This window comes from Antechinus flavipes, chromosome 3 (genome assembly GCF_016432865.1).
Source record: "Antechinus flavipes isolate AdamAnt ecotype Samford, QLD, Australia chromosome 3, AdamAnt_v2, whole genome shotgun sequence".
NCBI classification, from domain to species: Eukaryota; Metazoa; Chordata; class Mammalia; order Dasyuromorphia; family Dasyuridae; genus Antechinus; species Antechinus flavipes.
The window spans coordinates 604,699,441-604,719,000 of record NC_067400.1 but is presented as its reverse complement, the minus strand read 5'-3'; the positions used below and the strand labels follow the sequence as shown (position 1 = coordinate 604,719,000).

At 42.8% G+C, this 19,560-nt stretch overlaps 1 protein-coding gene across 3 annotated transcripts in view; it reads left to right on the top strand.

Annotated features, from left to right (window-relative positions):
• The window catches only part of TP73 (tumor protein p73), a 152,045-nt gene that overhangs the window by 55,020 nt on the left and 77,465 nt on the right, over positions 1-19,560 (top strand). For all 3 annotated transcript variants that reach the window (XM_051988738.1, XM_051988737.1, XM_051988736.1), the window contains one exon: positions 7,780-8,025. In XM_051988738.1, the coding sequence (XP_051844698.1) occupies positions 7,780-8,025 (246 nt within the window). The remainder of the gene's footprint in view (positions 1-7,779; positions 8,026-19,560) is intronic.

Below are 19,560 nucleotides of genomic sequence, written 5' to 3'. Positions count from 1 at the left end.
CATTAGATCAGAATTCCCATAACTCGGTGTGACTTAGACCAAGGGGATATTTTAACTCAGTTTTCTTCTTCCATCCTTCCTTCGTTCCTTCCTTCCTTCCTTTTTTCCTTCCTTCCTTCCTTCCTTTCTTGCTTTCTTTCTTCCTACTTCTTCCTTCCTTCCTTTCTTCCTTTCTGTCTTCTCACTTCTTCCTTCCTTGCTTCCTTGCTTCCTTCCTGAATTATTACACATCTTAAACTGGGATATAATGACAAAAATACAACAGATCATCCCCTCAGATTGCTTACAGTTTAGGGGGCAATGAGAACTACCTAATATATACAAAGCAAGGATGGATAAGAAGGTCATATGTAGAAAACAACACAAGTTGAACCTCAGAGGAACCCCGGGACCCTAAGAGACCAAGATTAAGGAATATATTCCAGAAATGGGGGACAGCCTGTACAAATACATGGAGATGAAAGAAAGAATATGAGATCTGGGGCCTGCCAGAAGGAAAAGCTGTCTTAGCTGTCAGGTATTGAACTGTATCCATTTCTGGGTGTCATATATTAGGAAGGATGTTGACAAGCTGCAGAACATCCACAGGAAGGACGTCAGCATGCTAGGACCGTTGAGCCTGTGCCATGGGACATTGGGTGGTTGAAGGAACTCGAGATATTTAACCTGGAGAAGAAAAGACTTAGTGGGAGCTGTGATATCTGTCTTTGAGTGTTTGAAGAGCTGTCATGTGTAAGAGAGATTACTCTGCTTGGCCCCAGGGAGCAGAACCAGAAGCTGTGGGTGGAAGTTGCAAAAAGGCAGATTTAGACTTGATGGAAGAGGGGAAAAACAAATAACATCCTGCCAGTGGAAGCTGCCTTCAAGTGGGATGAGTTGCCTTGGAAGGGAGGCGATCTCCCCTTATTGGGGATCTCTAAGAAATGACTTGGAGATGACCATTTGATGGGTATGTTTTGGAGAAGATTCCTATTCAGAAGTGGATTGCACTGGATGGCCTCTAACATCTTTTCCAATTCTAAAGTTCTGTGACTGTGGATCGAATTTGGGCATCAGAAATGTCTTCTTAGACAAGAAGGGCTCCTTTTAAAAAGGTCTAATTTTGACTCTAAAGACATGGAGTGATATCATGTGGGAAATAAAAATGTTTTTTTTTCCCAGTCACTGATTGGACATGGGAAGAAAGAGGGCTGTTGAAGTGTAGAGACAGAGATAGTAAATGTCCCAAAAGGGCTGATGTTTCTGCAAGATTGGCTTGGAAACAAAATGATATAGGGACCCCTAAATTTAAGAATACACTCTTGGCCTTGCTACTTATTTCTCATATGATCTGGGTAAGTCACTTAATTTCTTAGGGCCATAGTTCTTTAGGATCTTAAATACAGGACTGGAAGAAACTTCACAGATCATTAAATTCAAATCTTCATTTTAGTCAAGGGGAAACTAAATCTCAAAGAGATTAAGAGACTTTCAAGGCATACAGTTAAGTATCTTAGACAGGATTTGAACTCAGTTCTTCCTGGCAGCAATTCCTATGGTCTTTTTATGATAAGATGCTGCCAATCAAATGAAGATGTTGGACTAGCTCTCTAAAGTCCTTCCTATTTCTAGGCTCCTAAAACTTCAAAAGTGGTTCCCCTTTTCTCAGAGCTTCTCTATTTTGTTCCAATTTTGGCTTGGAGATTGGAGAATCATAAAATGTTAGAACTGCAAGGGATTTTGCATGTGCCATCTAGTTCAATGCCCCCATTTTCCAGATGAAAAAAAGAAGCAAAGACAAGGGGAAATGAACTCCCAGGAGTTCCATAGAAAGATTGTTCCAGATCCTGGTTTCCAAACCTATCCTTTTCAAGACTCTTTTTAGTCTGGTTGAAAACTGAGGATTTGGGGAAGTGGCAAAGGTCACAGAAGTCCCCAGCTTGTTCTGAAAAGGGATTGCACAAAGGGAAAGATAAGGAGAAGAAGAATGAAGGGAAAGACAGAGCACATGCTCTCCACTTCGGCTTTAGGACTGTGACTCCTGACCCTCTTGTACTTAGACTAACCCGTGTGAAATGTAAAAGGCTGCCGAGTTGGGGGGGCAGTGGGAGGGTGAGGCCGATGAAGAGACCAACACAGCCTGAGGAATGTGTGAATGTTTGTGTGTGCAGGAGGGAAAGGGCTGGTGGGGAGGGGTCTGTGTGTGTTTGGGAAGGGGGTGCTTCTTCCTGAGCACGGCCAGCTCTGTAACAGGAAAGGAATCATTGGCAAAATTGCCTGACCAGTGATCTGTTCCTTCGGCTTAGGCAGCTCTTCCCTCCCATTTACATGAAACGGGAGCAAGGACCAGGCTGACAGGGTAGAAATGTGGGGTTCTGCCCTTCTCCTTGGAGCTTCTAGTTCAGATCATTCTCGATAGAAATCACATTACTAGCTAGAGAAATCACATGAAACCCCAGATAGTTTCAATACTGGGTGGATATGATATGTGTTCATCTTGGAAGGTCTGTTGTATGGAAGAAGAATTAGATGTGTTCTTGTTTCCAAAGGGTAAAACCAAAAACCATGGGTCCCTGTTGAGAGAAAATCTTCGGAATGGTCTGAGCTGACCAGAATCTGAGCACTCTGACTAAGCAGGACATCGGATGGAGAGCCATCTCATAGTGAGGCTCAGAGAGGGAGTCTCCTCTCAATGTTCGTCTTCAAGCAAAGGGCTTGACTTGAGCAGATTTCTTTCATGGATAATCGAGGTCATTTCAACTTTCAAATTTTGTGACTGAATTAGTTAATAAAGTCTTCTAGTTTGATGAAGCTTTAGGTGGGAGCAGCTTAGTTGCAAAATAATTCATAGGAAAGAGATTTCATCTTGGAATTAAGAAAACTGAGAGAGTCCCAGCTCTGATATTAGCATGTGATCCTAAGCAAGCTTCTGTCCCCAGTTCACTCATCTGTAAAATGTGTCTTCCATCTTGACTGGTGATTGTGAGTACATTGGCGTGCTCCAGGAGAAGAAAAAAGATGAAGGAAAACATTTAAATGCCTACTGTGTGCCAAGCACTTTACAAATATTATCTTATTTGATCTTCACAGCAATCCTGGGAGGGAAGGTCTCATTTTACAGATGAGGAAACGGAGGCAGGCAGATGAAGGGATTCATCGAGGGTCACACAACTAGGAAGTGTCTGATTCTGGACCACTAGGGTCTTCTGTAGGGAGCTTTTGTTCTGTTTGCAAATTCAGAGTTCTATTCAGTTGATCTTCCTGCCCTAACTCAGAAAGTAAATATTTGAGTCAATACCAGAAGGCAGGCCCATACAAATGATCGACCAGAAGCCTGGACTAAGTAAATTTCACATGGCTTAGTTTAAATTCAAACTTTAAAGCTGAGATTTGGAGAAAAGATTTCAGCAGATAACGATATCTGGATTGGGTTTAGAGCAGATCAGGTACTGGGGCCTTTGGGGAATTCAGCCCTGCCAAGCATTTGGTGGTCAAGCAAAGAGATGAACATGGTTCAGAAATGCACCAGTCAACTCAGGCTTCCCTGGAAAGATCACCAGTGAGATTTCCAGCAAAGGAATATATCTTCCAGCAAAGGAGTATAGCTTTATCTCAAGATTTAGTGAGTATATTCCAAGCATGGGCAAAAGTCAGGGCGAGCAGTGACCTGGGAAGCATATCCTGGCTACACCTGGGTGCGCTGGAAAGCTTGAAGAGAGAATGGCAACTGTATTGTCTTGAATAAGGAAATCTTGCAGATCATTGGATGTCAAAGCTGGAAAGGTCTTTAGAACACAAAATGTCAGTGCTAAAAGAGAGCCTAGAACATAAAATCTCAGCACTAGAGAGAGATAGGAGGACCTGAATTCAAATGTTTGTTTTACTGCTTATTTGGGGCAGCTAGGTGACCCCATAGTGGATAGAATGCCAGGATTGGAGTTAGGAAGATTTCTCTTCCTGAATTCAAATCCAGCTTCATTACTTACTAGCTGTGGGAGCCTGGGCCAGTCATTCGATCTCACTTGCCTCAGTTTCCTCATCTGTAAAATGAGCTGGAGAAGGAAATGGCCAACTGTTCTTGAGTCTGGAGAGTTGGACGTGACTGAAACAACGGAATCGCAGCAACAAACTGATTACTGGTCCCTTAACCAATCTAGGTATCTCTAAAATGAGGGAGGAAGAGTTGGACTTAGTGGTCAATTAGGTCCTTTCCAGTTCCAAATTCCTGTTTTATATCTATTTTTAATACAAGTACCTGCTGATCTCAAGGGCAAAGGCAAGATTTGGGAAGTCTTAATTTATAAACACATATATGTATGTATGTATGTATGTATGTCTATAGAATGTATATACGTGTGTATGTAAAATAAAATAGGCAATATAGAAAATTTATTATAATCTATAACATAATAATGTGTATATACACAAGTATATGTCTCACTTTTTCCTCCTACTCCAGAAATTTGTCCATTGACAGATTCATTTCTCTGGTTATAGTGATATAGGGCCAATGCTCCAGTTGCTGGATTATTCATGAATCTCTCTCCAGAAACTAAGCTTTCCAGGTGTAGGAAGGAAGGAAATAAGCTATTATGAAGCACCTACTGTGTGCCAAACATTTTACAAACGTTATCTCATTTGCTCCTCACAACAGTCCCAGGAGGTAGATGCTATTATTATTCCCATTTTACAGATGAGGAAGCTGAGGCAAACCAAGATGAAGAGACTTACCTAAGTTACGCAGCTACTTAGTGTCTGAAGCTAGATTTGAACTCAAGTTTTCCTGGCTCTAGGCCTAGTGCTCTATCCAGTGCATCATCTAGTTGTCTATTCTGGTGGAGTATGGATCCATAGCTCTCCAGGAGTCATCTTCCTCACTGTGTGTCACTCAGATACATCTCTAGGTACAGCTTCCAGTTGTAGCCAGCTAGACTCAGATCTCCAGCTACAAAATTCTCCAGGTATCCCTCTCCAGATGTCGAGAGCTCAGCTCTTGAGGTCTCGTTCTCATGGTCTAGCTCTCTGGGTGCTAAGCCCCCCAAGTGTCACCTTTCAGTTTCTAGGCTATCCATGTATCACTCTACAGATAGAGATTGTAGTGAAGCTTTATAGGGACTGTGTTCTCCAGGTGCAAGATTCCAGGTATGGCTCTCCAGGTATCACTCAGGTACATCTCTTTAGTTATACTCTCTAGGCTTCGGGTGCTGAGTCCAGACAGGAGTTCTAGGTGAAGCTTTCAAGGTTCTAAGATCCCTTCCCAGATGCTAATCTTATTAGGAGCCACTTTCCAGATCCTACGTTCTCCAGCTGTCACTCTCCAGAGAAAACTTTCTAGGCGAATTTCCCCGGGTGCTAGGTTCTCTCCAGGCCCAGTTCTCCAAGTGTAGCTGTTAGATTTAATGGACTTTTCTCTTCCTTGTTGAGATTCTTGTTGTTAATGATCTGAGCGTGAACTTCTCTTTTACAGTCATGGGTTTATATTGGTGGGGCTGAGAGCATTATTTATCCTTGCCCCTCAGGCCTCTCTGACTAAGGACCTGAAATCCCCGAGTCCATATGGCTTGGTCAGCCCTTCTGGGCCTAAGGCATGGGAATGAGGAAGAGGATTAAAGGTAGCCCCTAAGGTTGGCCAGCACAGGATGGCCAATTTGGCAGAGGCTCAGAGAAACATTGGATTGGATGCGTGCTGGTGGACAGGGTATATGTGATCTGGTGGGGACTGAGTGGGCGACCTGGAGAGGTTTGGGAAGAGGTCCCTTTCTCTCATCTCCACTGAAAACTCAGTCAGTGAATGTTTGGCTTAGATTATGGCACTTGTCCATTGAATCCCTTAACCCATCGCATCCAAGTCTTGCCAATTCTTCCCCCAATCAATCAGTCTACAAGCACTCATCACATGCCAGCCATGTTCAAAGCCCTGTGTTGGATTCTGGGAAATGGAAAGACAATAGAAAAATTAGTTCCTCCACTCAGGGAACTTGCATTCTCCAGAAATAAGTACAAGAAAAATAAGTAGAAAGTTAATTGTCAACGACATTATCAGCCTGGGGGAGTTGGGGAAGGCAGTGGGTAGAAGGGGGCACTTGAACTGAGCCTTAGGGATTCTCTGAGGGGTGGAAGGATGGATCGGAGAGGGGAGACAAAGTGATGATCTCTGCTCCATCTCTCTCCCTTGTCCCCTTCTCTCAACCTGTACAGTCACTACAGAAGTAATTGTACTGCAGGTTTCTCTATGAGCTGGAACCAATAACCATATTTTTCTATTATTATGACTTTCACGAGTACTAGTTTAACTCTCTGTGACCACAGGATTTATTATTGAAACTACTGGAGCTCTGAGTGTATTCTAAATGCTCTCACCACCTTTCATCTGGATTCTTGCAAGAGCATCCCACCTTCTAGTCTCTCTCTTTCCTCTCCATTCCATCCCTCATTCAGCTGCCAAGATAATCTTCTTAAAATACTTTTCTGACCTCGCCACTCCTTAGCTCAAGAAGCTTCAGTGGCTCCCTACTGTCTCTAGAATAAGTATGAAGTCTCTCATCTGGAATTTAAACCCTTTACCATCTGGCTTCTCCTTTTCTAGACATTTCACATGAGACTTTTCTGGAGGCAACTAGGTGGCTGAACTTAGAGTCAGGAACACTCAAATCCAGATGAAATCTCAGACGCTTTCTAGTTGTGTGGGCAAGTTCCTTTACTCTGCCTGTTTCATTAAAATGGGAATAGGAGTGATACCTACCCCCACAAATTGTTAAGTGTCGGATGAGGCAATATTTGTAAAAAGCTTTTAGCACAATGATTGGTATACAGTAGACACTAGATAAATGCTTATTCACTCCTTTTCCCTTAGATGCATGAGCATTCAGTTCCTGATGCTTTTGAGAATTTGGGGCACCTTAAAGGAAAAAAATAAGGGAGTTTGAAGAATGATGTTCCAATTCTCCTTTGAGGTATCCTTCCTGTGTGATATTGTGCAATGTCATCATTGCACATTTTTCATATATCTATATATAATTATTTATTTTTATTTTTTAAATGAGGGGGTTGAACCAGATGGCTTCTGAGGTCCCTGGTTAGTGCTTCTCATGGGTCTTGGTCAAAATACCTGGGGTCTGATCCACAGGTTCTGCCATTGGCTAGCTGGACAGCCTCAGGCAAGCTTCTCTGAACACTTTTTCCTCACAATCTGTCAAATGGGTATGATAATGTATCCTACTCGGTACCCACCCCCCAGCTGACCAGGGTCCACCCAGACAGCGCTTTCCTAGAGCTTTAGGTTTCTTGGAGAGAGGGACAGTGTCAGGAGGGGGAGGAAGCGGAAGCTCCAGGCCTCTGATACCTAGCCTCTGGCAGGTCTGGAGAAGAGCGGAGATAACGGAGAAGAGGACGGGATGTTTTGCTTACCAGACAATTCCCCTCAAAGCCAGCGAAGGATTTGCCCTTTTTTTGTTTTTTTTTTTTCTTTTTGTCTCCTCTCTTCCACCCCGTTAAACGCTTGGTTAGATTTCCCGAAAACTTGGCACCTGGGAAGGCTGATAGAGTGGGTGAGGTGAACATGTCAGTTTATCCCTCCGTGCAAGTAGTGACCTGTCGGATGGGGAGGGGGGAGGGTTCGGGAGGTGGGGAGAGACCCAAGGAAATATTTGGGATGACTTGAGGTTGGCTGGCCCTTTAAGAAGTCTGTAACAGGACACCCCTGGTGCCGAAGAAGGGTAGCTGATGTTTCCATTTCTCCTAAACTGACTGTGTGTGTTTTTTTCACCCCCCCTTCCCTCCTCCCCCTTTTTCCTTCTCCAGTCCCAGTTTAATCTGCTCACCAACACCATGGATCAGAACAGCAGCAGCCGAGCGGCCTCTACCAGTCCCTACAACCCAGAGCACTCTGCCAGCGTCCCGACACACTCTCCCTACTCCCAGCCCAGCTCGACGTTTGACACCATGTCCCCCGCGCCTGTCATTCCTTCCAACACGGACTACCCCGGCCCCCATCACTTTGAGGTCACTTTCCAGCAGTCCAGCACCGCCAAATCGGCCACTTGGACAGTGAGTTGATTCCTCCCTCCCCTGCGTCTCCCGCTTTTTGATCCCTCCCTCTGCATCCCCTCCCTTCCACCGGTGCTTCTCTGGGGCATCCCTGGACAAGGAGGAGGGGTCAGGATGGAGTCGGGAGCTTTAGCATCGTCTGAGTGAGTGAGACGGCATCAGATCTCAGCCGCGAACCTGTCTGCCGGACGGCTGAGCTTCGAGTCAGTCCTGATGCCTCAGCAGCTCTTGGGGCAGGGGGGTGGGGGAGAGAGGGGGAAGGTCCTGTCCCGGTCCTGTCCCGGTCCCCCGGCTGAGAAGACTGCCGCGGGGAGTTTACGATGAGAATGGTTCGCAGGGACAGCCGTTCCCTCTCCCTCAAAGTTGCCAACCCCAAAGGAATTCATTGAGAGGTGGGAAGAATTAAGAGGAACAGATTCCTAATTAGTAGAACTGTTTGACGGCCACTGGGCAAGTCACTGAACTCCTGTCTGCCTCAGTTTCCTCACCTGTAAAACAGGGATAATAATAATAATACCTATCTCCCAGGCTTGTCATAATGATTGAATGAGATAAAATGTGTAGGAAGTGTTCTTATTAATAGGCTGCCTGAGGAACTGAAGGATTTCTTTTTCACTGAAGGGCTTCAAGAAACGGCTCGATGCCCACCTGTCAGATCTATTGCAGTAAAGATATCTTTGGGGGGGGGGTCTAGATTGATGAGATGACCTTTCAACTCTGACCTTCTGAGATTCTGTTTGATTTTCTAAGCTTTCACTGGAGGTCTTCCAGAAGAGGCTGAGGGACCACTCAGTGAGGAGGATGTGAAAAGGAATCTTGTTAAATTACCTAGTTCACTAAGGTTTCTGAGGTTCCCATAGTCTGCAGTCTCTTGGTGCTTGTTAGTACAGGGAGGTGGAATGAGTGATGGCTTTGGAGTTCAGATCTTGCTTCTGTCACATATTTAGTGATATATTTGCCTATATGGACAACTCACTTTTCCTCTGTGTGCCTCAGTTTCCTTATCTGGAAAGTGGGTGAGAGGCCCCTTCAGCTCTAAAATATGAAGTCCTCTGATTCTAATTTGCTTTGTCTTGCGGAGCCTCAGTTGTCCCATGTGTCTGAGGGCATTGGATTCTAGCTCTGTGATTCCATAAAGGTTTTAGTCCCTCTTGATAAATGAAGGAAGGACGTTTCCTGTGATGTTGGGGCTCTGGAGAGAGCTCTAGATTAGAACCTGATAAAGACAGCTTGATGATCTCATGGGATCCAGAGTCGGGAAAGTGTTTGGGGAGAAACCAGCAGCCCCCATCCCCTTTGCGGGATCCCAGATCTTGCTTTTTGCCTACTTTCCTGTGCAAATGACGGACAGAGGCTGCTCGGCGCCGAGGAACGGGTCCCTCCTCTGCCCCTCTAGCCCTTTATCTTGTTTTATAATTCCGTCCACTGGGGTTCTGGGCAGACGATGAGTTCTCAGAGGGGACGGGATCGGGAGCAGGGGCAGAGGTAAGCGGGGAAGGGAGGGAGGGAGGGAGACGGCAGGGAAGGCTGCCAGAGGAATTCAGCGCCGGGTAGCTTTTTCTTCCAAGGAGCCCGCAGAGTGTCATGTTGCTCCCAGCGCTCTGCTCGGCAGTGTCTCGGGGCTGTCTGGGTCGGGAGAGCCAGGTCCTGAGAGCTGTGTTTTCCCCCGCTGCTGCCAGAGGAGGCGGCCAGTCAAATGCAGACATATCAGAGAGCTCTGAACTCAATTACTCGCCTTGTCATTATTGATGGGTCCCTCAGGACGGCCTTGGCAGCGGTCTGGGATTTGCCCACAAGTGTTCCAACTGAAAAGGGCTGGCGACGTTCTGAGTTGCGTGGTGTGTGTGTTTGTGTGCGTGCGTGTGTGCTTATATCTGGGGGGATCAGACTTTGCTCAAGGGCCCTTTTCCCTCAGGAACAGAATCAACCAGCAGCCATTCAGTACCTACTATGTGCCTGGGCTAGGACTGGGGCATTCAGAAATAAGAGCAAAAACTGTTGGGGAAAGACAATCTGCATGTACAGAAATCTATACAAAATAAACACAATTAACAAGTCTTTATTTAGTGTCTGCTGTGGGCCAGAGACACTGCACTGAGGGCAGGGACAAAAAACAAAAATCCCTGGGCTCAAGAAGCTTACCTTCTGGAATAAGCATCAATTCCGGAGCCGTCTCCCATTGTTCTGATCCACAGCTTGCTGCTAGACCCAGGAAGGATGGTGACTTTGCACAGCCCTGTTTCCCCCAAGTCCAGTTCTTTTGCATGTAGCTCCTCCGGATAGGCACGGAGTCATGAAGGACAACCAAACAACACAAGGGCATGAATGGAGCAAGACCAGTACGGAGCTCCTTGGGGGAGACCCAACAAATGCTGGAAAAATAGACCAAATATGATCATCTGAGCTATAAAGAGAAAGCTTGGCGAAGGACTTAGGAAGATCTGGTTTCAAATCCTGCCTCAGGCTTGGCTATAGGACCCAGTTCAAGTGATTTCAGCTTCACCAGGGAATCTCTAGCTAGGGTTAGAGCAGGTAGGTGCTCATTAGCACTGGTGGAGGGAATTTCCATCCTGGGAATTCTCTATGATGAAATCACAGTTCTGGCAACCTCTTTCCCGCCCAGTACCAATAATTAATAATTAGAGGTGAAATGTGTATCGTATTTCTATGTCTATGTATAATTTAAAGCAGCTGGATAGCTCAACAGTTGGAGCACTGGACCTTGAGTCTGGAATATCTGGCTTCAAATTCAGGCTAAGACTTTTATAGGATGTGTGATCCTGTGCAAGTTGCTTTACCTCTGTTGTCTCAGTTTCCTCAACTGTAAAATGGGAATAATATAACTGATCCACCTAGCTACCAAGGCTGTGGTAAGAATCAAATCAGAAAATATTCTAAAGCATTTAGCACAGTGTCTGGCTCATTTTCAATCCTGTCGTACTCTTTATGGGCCCATTTAGAGCTTTCTTGGCAAAGATATTGGAGGGATTTGCCATTTCCTTATATCGCTAATTTTTTTTTCTGTTTTCTTTTTTTCTTTTTAATTAAATCTGTTTATTATGAGAACATATGCAGGGATAATTTTTCAACATCTACCCTTGCAAAACCTTGTGTTCCAAATTTCTCCCCTTTCCCCCATCCTTTCCATTAGATGGTAAATAATTTAATATATATTAAATATATATATGTCCAATCCAATATATGCAAACATATTTATACAATTCTCTTGCTGCACAAGAAAATTCAGATCAAAAATGGAAAAAAGTGAGGACAAAAACAAAATGTAACCAAACAACAACAAAAAGAGTGAAAATGCTATGGTGTGATCCACACTCAGTTCCCACAGTCCTCTCTCTGGGTGTAGATGGCAGTTTTTATCACCAAATCATTGGAATTAGTCTCAATCATCCCACTCCTGAAAGATCCACATCCATCAGAATTGATCATCATATAATCTTGCTGTTACCATATACAGTGACCTCTTGGTTCTGCTCATTTCACTGAGCATCAGATCCTGTAAGTCTCTCCAGATCTCTCTGAAATCATCCTCCTGATCATTTCTTACAGAATGATAATTTCCATAACATTCATATACCATAACTTATTCACCATTCTCCAAATGATGGATATCCACCCAATTTCTAGTTTCTTGCCACTACCAAAAGCGCTGCCACAAACCTTTTTTGCACATGCAGGTTCCTTTCCCTCCTTTAGCTCTCTTTGGGATACAAGCCCAGTAGAAACACAGTCTCCAGTTAATTTTTATAGATGAAGAAACTGAGACAAACCAGGTTAAATGACTTGCTCAGGATCACACAGCTGGTAAATGCCTGACACACAGTAGGTGCTTTATAAATGCTTAATCCCTCCCCTTTTCCTCCTTAAGGCTTATGAAATATATTGAGTCCATTATTTTGTCTGAGACTCAATAAAATCTGTGAGGTAGGTCCTATTTTCCCCATTATATAAATTAGGAAATTGAGGCAAGCAAAAGTTAAGTGGCTTACAGTTAGTAAATGTCAAGGGCACAGTGGCTCCCTTATTCCCAAACCAATGTGGCTCCCACTGCACCATTCCTCACTTGATCATTCTTTTTCATCAAGCATTTGAGTATGTGTCATGTACCCTGCACTGTACTAATAGACAAAAGGGCGTCTCTGTACATTAGGTACAGAGAGAAATAGAGAATACACACATATATTTAAGGAAGGGGGAAGAAAGGAAGGAAGAAAATGAAAGAAAGAGAGAAAAAGAGACAAAAAAGGGAAGAAAGACAATTGGAGGGTGAGGTGGACCCTAGCAATTGGGGTTACCTTTCTTGGGGGCAGCTGTGCTTAAGCTGAGCTTTGAAAGAAGCTTGAGATTCTAAGGGGAAAGTAAAAAGGGGAGTCTTCTATTCCATCCTGTGCAAGGGAATAGATCCTCATAACTAATTAGTCATTAGATCTTACCATTTCTGCCCCCTCCAACATTGCTCATAACCATCTCCTTCTTCTCTTTCTTCATTTCCCTCATTCACCACCTCTTCTTCGATTATTCTGAAAGTTTCCTCACTATTAGCTTTTGCTCATATCTGTCCCAATCCATCATCCACTCAGGGATCGAAGTGATCACTTTTAATTCCCTACTCAAGAAACTTCAATGGCTCCCATCACCTCTTGAATCAAATATTATCACACTTCTTAAAATCCCTAGTCTCCTTTAACTCTCAGATGTCATCTTTCCCATGACTCCTTATTTTCCCCATTGCTAGTCCTGATGGCCATCATCTTACATTTATGTTGAATATTTAAACCATTTTGTTCAAGGATAGGAATTGGGGGAGGAAGAAGACTTTTCCACTACTGTTCAGAACCCAGCCCTTTATTCACCCACTTGTTTGCCAAGTAAGTGAGGAAAATTCCCCATCTGCTTTAGGGATGATTTCTCTGTTTATATTTTTATGCCCCATCTGGGTGTGCGACTCTACTGGTCATGTGCTCAAAGCTGGTGATATAGCTCTCTCCCAAAGGAGCCATGAAATCTCCCTCTGCCATCTCTTTCCCCAGTTCCTTGTTTCTGCCATTATAGGAAGGTATTATAGTTCAATGGTTATCAGCTGGTGTGGCTCCAATTCAACTGAAAGAAGGCTGAAAGAAGGTTTTCAGCATCCCCCCTCCCCATCGTGGGGGAAAAAACTCTTCCTCTTTATGTCTAACATCCTTTCTGCCCTGGAACTTTCTCTCAAATGCTTTCAGTAAACCTATAAAAAAACTCTATAAAAAATACAAAAATCAGTCAACAATCTAATATTTTTATTGCAAATAAGAAGCAGTTAATTTATTTACTACTGATTTTATGAATTTATATTCATAATGTGAATAAAATTATCACTGAATTTATATCATCACTGAGAGGTAGAATGTGATCAAAAATGGCAGGAGAGCTACTTGTCCCTGGATCTTTGGCATCTCAATAGTATTGAAAAGATGAAAACATGGGCAGCTAGTTGGTATAAGTGGATAGAGCACCAGCCCCGAAGTCAGGAGGACCTGAGTTCAAATCTGGTCAGAGACATTTAACACTTTCTAGCTGTGTGACCCTGGGCAAATCATTTAACCCCAGTTGCCTCAGCAAAAATGAATAAATAAATAAAAATAAGAAAAGATGAAAACTTTCATTTTATCACATTCATGGGAATCATCATAGCACATATTTACATTCCATTCTAAGGTTTTTAGGTAACTTATCTAGACTACCTTATTTTATTCTCAAGGGAACCCTGTGAGATAAGAGCTACATCATTCCCATTTTATTGACAAGAAAACTGGGGCTCACTCAGGGAGTGTGTGATATGCCTGTGATCAAACTACTAGTTTTGATGAAAAGTAATATTTAGATCATCTTTCTCGATGGAAAAAGCCTAGACTAAGCAGGGAACTGGATTCTAAGTCTTTTCTCTGGTGAGAATTAGTAATGTGGCTACATGAAGGTCATTTACTTCTTTTCTTTAGACCTCAGTTTCCTGATCCCTAAAATGGTACAAGATGATCTTTAAGCTCTGATATTCTATAAGAAAGCATGGCAGAACATAAAGATAAATGAATTTGGAGTTTAAATGGTTGGATTCAAATCCAAGCTATGTCAATTAGCATGTCTGTTACTTGCAGACATCCACTTTCTGGGTCTCACATTGTCCATAGGTATGGTAAGCAAATTGGACAATTGACCTCCCGTCCAACTGTTTTCGCTGAGTCCCATGATCTATTCAGCCAATCAATAAACATTCAGTAAATGCCTAGGATACCGGGTACTATTCTAGACACTGGGGATACACAGAAAGATAAAGGACAGTCCCTATCCTCATAGAGCTTACAATCTAATGGGAAGATAATATTCAAAAAAACTCTATAGAAATAAGATGTAGAAAATAATCTAGAGAGAGAAAGCAGGCTTTTTAAAAATCCAAATTCTATTAGGTTCAGCCTAGCCAGTGTGGACTGTGAGAATTTGGATTTGAGTCCAGACTTTAGCCAAATATGTTAGGCACAAAAACTTGAAAAAAATCACTTAATAGCTTTGTGCCTCAGTTTCTTCACCTGTAAAATGAAGGAATCACAAAGGTTTATTTATTCCAATAAATTTTTTCCAATAGACTTGTGATGGGAAGAGCCATTCACATTGAGAGAGAGAAATATGGAGACTGAATGTTGATCAAAGCATAGCATTTTCATGTTTTTGAGTTGTTGTTTGCTTGTTTTTTTCTTTCTCGTATTTTATTTTTTCCTTTTTGAACTGATTTTTCTTGTGCCGCGTGATGAATATTGAAATATGTTTAGAAGAATCGCACATATTTAACCTATATCGGATTGTTTTGTACCTTGGGGAGAAAGGAGGAAAAGGGGGAGAGGGAAAATTTTGGAACCCAAGGTTTTGCAGAAGTGAATGTTGAAAAACTATCTTTGTATGCATTTGGAAAAACAAGAAGCTATTATAAAATGTTTTGTAAAAAAAAAAATTAGAGAATCAATCAACCACCATTGATTAACTTCCTATTATGTACTTGGTGACACAGACAGGAAAGCAGTAATTCCTAAGATTAAGGAAAATTATGGGAGTTGTTCTCCAATATCAGGCACCAACCTTGTGGTGAGGTTTTTTAAATCTTTTTTTTAACCAAGTTTGTAATTATTGGAAAATTAATTTGAACCCAGATTCTCTAGTGTCTAGTCCAACCCTCCCTCTCTCTCTCTCTTTCTCTCTCTCTCTCTCTCTCTCTCTCTCTCTCTCTCTCTCTCTCTGTGTGTGTGTGTATATATATATATCATATAACATGATACAATATATATCATACAATATATGTGTGTGTATATATAAATGTATATATGGCATACTATATGTGTGTTTACATAGCATACTATATATGTGTCTATATATAGCATACTAGATGTGCGTATATATAAAGGTTTATATAGCATACTATATATATGTGTTTGTATATATAAATGTATATATGGCATAGTATATGTGTGTATATATAAATTTATATATAGCATACTATATATGTGTCTGTATACATAGCATACTATATGTGTGTGTATATATGTATACTTAGCATACTATATGTGTGTGTTTGTGTATATATGTATATGTGTGTATACACACACACACACACACACACTATGCCTTTCTCTTTCGAAGACTTCAGTACCAGAGGACACAAGCATGTCAATGAGAATTATCCTCCGGCATAGGGATAATGTTGCCCCACTCCTGGGCTGTGCCAGGAGCTGGCCTTCTCGTGCCTCTGGCAAGTTTCAGAAAAATTCTTGGCCACAAACCAAGTAGGGTGATTCTGTTGGAAGGCAGAGAATCAATCCCTCAAGGACCTCTGGACAGTGTCCCAGCCCTTTCTCATGCTAGTTGGACTTATTGCTCACGACATAAGAGAAGCATCTGTGCCAGACCTTCAGAAGGGAAGTCTCCCTTCCTGCAAAGGAGAGCGTGACATTAATGATATCCATTTCTCTACACCCCCCACCCCCAGCTCATTGCCAAACTACTTGTTAGATTAGTGACTTTCTTTCTCAATGTTCACAATCTAACAGAGCTCTTAAGTCTACTCCCTCTGCATGCATGCGCACACATACACACACACACAGAGAGAGAGAGAGAGAGATACAAAGAGAGAAGGTTTGGGGGTTATTGGGAAATGTTCCTGATATGGAAAAAAACAGTAAATCAGAGAGAGAGAAACCCAAGTCAAGCTTGTCTCCCATTGCTTTTTCCAGACAAAGTTTCTTAAACTGAGCTAGGTAATAAGAATATTCCAGTCCATGATCTCCACCATAGGCTTCTTTAGCCTCTTATAGATACAGGGGGTGGAGGTGGGACAAACATTGGAAATGAGATTTTTTGCACCTAGGTTGGCTGTGAGAAGACCCCCTGCCAAGCTTTTTTTCTTTAAGGGGGAGGCGAGGGGGACGTGGAAACATCACGACCGTGCAAGATGGGGCATGCAGGGAGCTTGCCTGCTTGTTTGAAGCTATCAGGGCCCTCAGTTAGCCGGAGCTGCCCGTACATGCTGGGGATGGCAGGCGGCCTCCGCTCCTTCCCTGCATTCAGCTCCTCACCACGCCAGCCAGCTGGTAACTGATAGATAATTAGTATTTTTCTCAAGTACAATTCCAAATTGAGTGCAGTTTTTTCATGTCTCTCTCAGGAAAGAGGAAAACATCCCCCTTCCAACCTGAGCTTCCCCCTCTGTGGTTGGTAGAAGTGTTGGGAGCTGTTAATAGGGTCTTTGGCCCCAAGCTAGCTGCAGGCTCGCCTCCTGCAAAGTGTCCTGAAGTATCCAGGTGGTCTCTTCCCTCTCTGGGCTGGAGGAAACCTTGCGCCGGGAACCACATCTTCCCTTGGAAGTGTCCAGGCTTCTATGACCTCCTGCAGCCTGTCATTGTGAAGACGGCTCTGGGCCTTCCCATAATATATATATATATATATACACATATACACAAGTGGACAGATGCATCTACATAGGGACATATATTACCAAGACTTGCATCCCACCCAGCTGTGAGGAACACTGTGCAATGCCTGAGAGCTGTCCAAGGTCCTGATGGCGAGTTCTCTCTTCAGAACTTCAACATGGATGATTGGTTTGCTGGAGCCCACAAAGCACAGTTCCGTTTCTGTTGGTTCAGGGCCAGGGGAAGACTTAAAATATCAGCCAGATCCTAGGGACCAGGAAGGACTTTTTCCCAGTCAGCCATTTTTAGACCCTGGATTAGGTGGATAATCAGGACAAGGGGAAAATACCCCATTTCCCTGGTGTTTTCTGCAGGGAATTTGTGGGAAGAAGAGAGGGAGAAATATTTTGAAGGGGAAAAATTTTGAAGAAGACATAAAAGAAATGTAATTATTAAAGGGATTGAAAGTGAAGAGTGATAGGAGATAGAAAGATATTGAAAGGGAGAGACAGAGCAATTGAAAAAGAGGAAAAGAAGAGGAAGACTGATATAGAGATAGTGATCCAAGGGCATATTGAGGGGCAGAGGGGCATGGATACAGAGGGAAATATTGATATAGAAATGTTAACATGGGGAGATGTTGAGGGAGAGAAGGGGGAGAGAGAGAGACACAGAGAGAGAATATGAGAATAACTTGATACTGTGCCCTAGTTATACAAAGAATGAAATAGTCTTTCCCTCAGTGAGCTGGGAGAAACTCTTTCTCCCAACTTCTGCAAAGTTGCAAAAGTGTCCACAGATAAACAAATAGAAAATAATTTCAGGTATGGTCACAGTTTGCCCAAGGGGATGCAAGGGAGGGATAGGGAAAAAACCTTTTATAAGGACTTGGGCTGAGCCCCAGATGAACTAGGGGTTCTGAGAGAGAAAAGTAAGGAGATAGAAAATGCCTGACATTGAGACCACCTCCCCTGCAAAGACATGGATATACTCAATCAAATGCCGTAGAAAGGGAACATAAAGATAGGCTTAGATACAGTGCTGAATGAGGAATGAGAAGCTTCATAGAAACTGAGCCTGCGATTCCAATTTGATCCAAACTCTTTTTCAGAACTACATAGGGAGCATCACCCTAGACCATCTTATCCACTTCCCTTGTCCCTTCCCTATCCCCTACTGTAAAAGTTATGGGGTAAGTATTAAGGCTGAAATATACACAATATACATGTGTATACATACATTACATCTGTTTGTTTAGAAGGTTTGCAAGTGTCAGGGTAACGATAAACTGGACTGGCCACTATAGGGATGGGAATGGATATAGAAACTAAGAATAGTGGGGGAAAAGGATTCTAACTAGATTCAAGTTTGTCCTATGTCAAGATGGGCTTTCTATTTGGGGGAAAATCTATAACCCCTGGAAGCTAATAGATCCAGTTTGGAGAAATGTGTTATAGAGAGATCTTGGAAACTGAGTGTACCCTCGGCAATAAGGTGTAACTGAGCATTGATTTGAAAAGTTAGAAAACTTGGATTGGAATCCTGCTACATATTAACTGTACAGTCTTGAGTAAATCACTCCCTTTCTTAGAGTTCCAGTTTAAGAAAAACAACAACAATAATAATGAGGCAATGCGCTGGCTGGTCAGGAAGTTTTATCTTCCTGAGTTCAAATCTAGCCTCAGACACCTTCTAGCTGTGTGACCTTGGCTGAATCACTTTACAATGTTTGCCTCAGTTCCCCCTATGTAAAATGATCATGAGAGGGAAAAGATCAACCACTCCAATGTCGCTGCCAGGAAAACCCTATGATGGGTTCACTAAGAATTCTTGTTGTTTGTCCTTTTTTTCCCTTTTTTCTTTTGTCTTTCATTCCTGAAGAGGATCAAGATACCAGGGAGGTAATTCTATGACATGTAAGTGAACTGAATTTAAATGAGGAAGGACTGTGCAAAGTCACCTGCCAACCTTTCTGCTCCAGAGCCATCTGGGTCCAGTGGTCAGCTATAGATCAAGATGAATAGATATGGTCCCAGATGTAGTAGTAGACCTTGGCTTTTTTAAGTTAAGGTCTTTTTCAGGTCTCACTTTGACAGAAATAATGCCTAACCAGTGATTATGGAAAGGTAAGAAATGAGAGAGAGAATGGCTTCTTTTACCTAATCAAAAAAAATTCTATCAGTTTTTCGGGATTTCTGGCCAAAATAGGGACAATTGCTATTTACAGTCACTCTGAGTCAATCAGGGCCCAAATAAAGACTAATTGAGCTTGGCCTGTTGTCAATTAAGAAAGCCAGAGTGATTTAGATTTAAGGCATGGTCCAAGCCTATAAAACCCAAGATCTCTTACAAGATTTCAGAGATCAAATTTTGTATGCCTTTGGGCACAGCATCCACAGTAAAGGTGTGATATCCTATGTGGACAAAGGGTAGGGAAAGAAAAAAAAGAAAGAAAAGAGAGAGGAATAAGGGGAAGGGAAGATATGGAACAGGAAACAAGGATGGAACAGGAAACAAGGGAATGTAAGGAGGAGGGGAAGAAGGATGAAGAAAAAAATAAAGAAGAGGAAAAGAAGGAGGGAAAGAA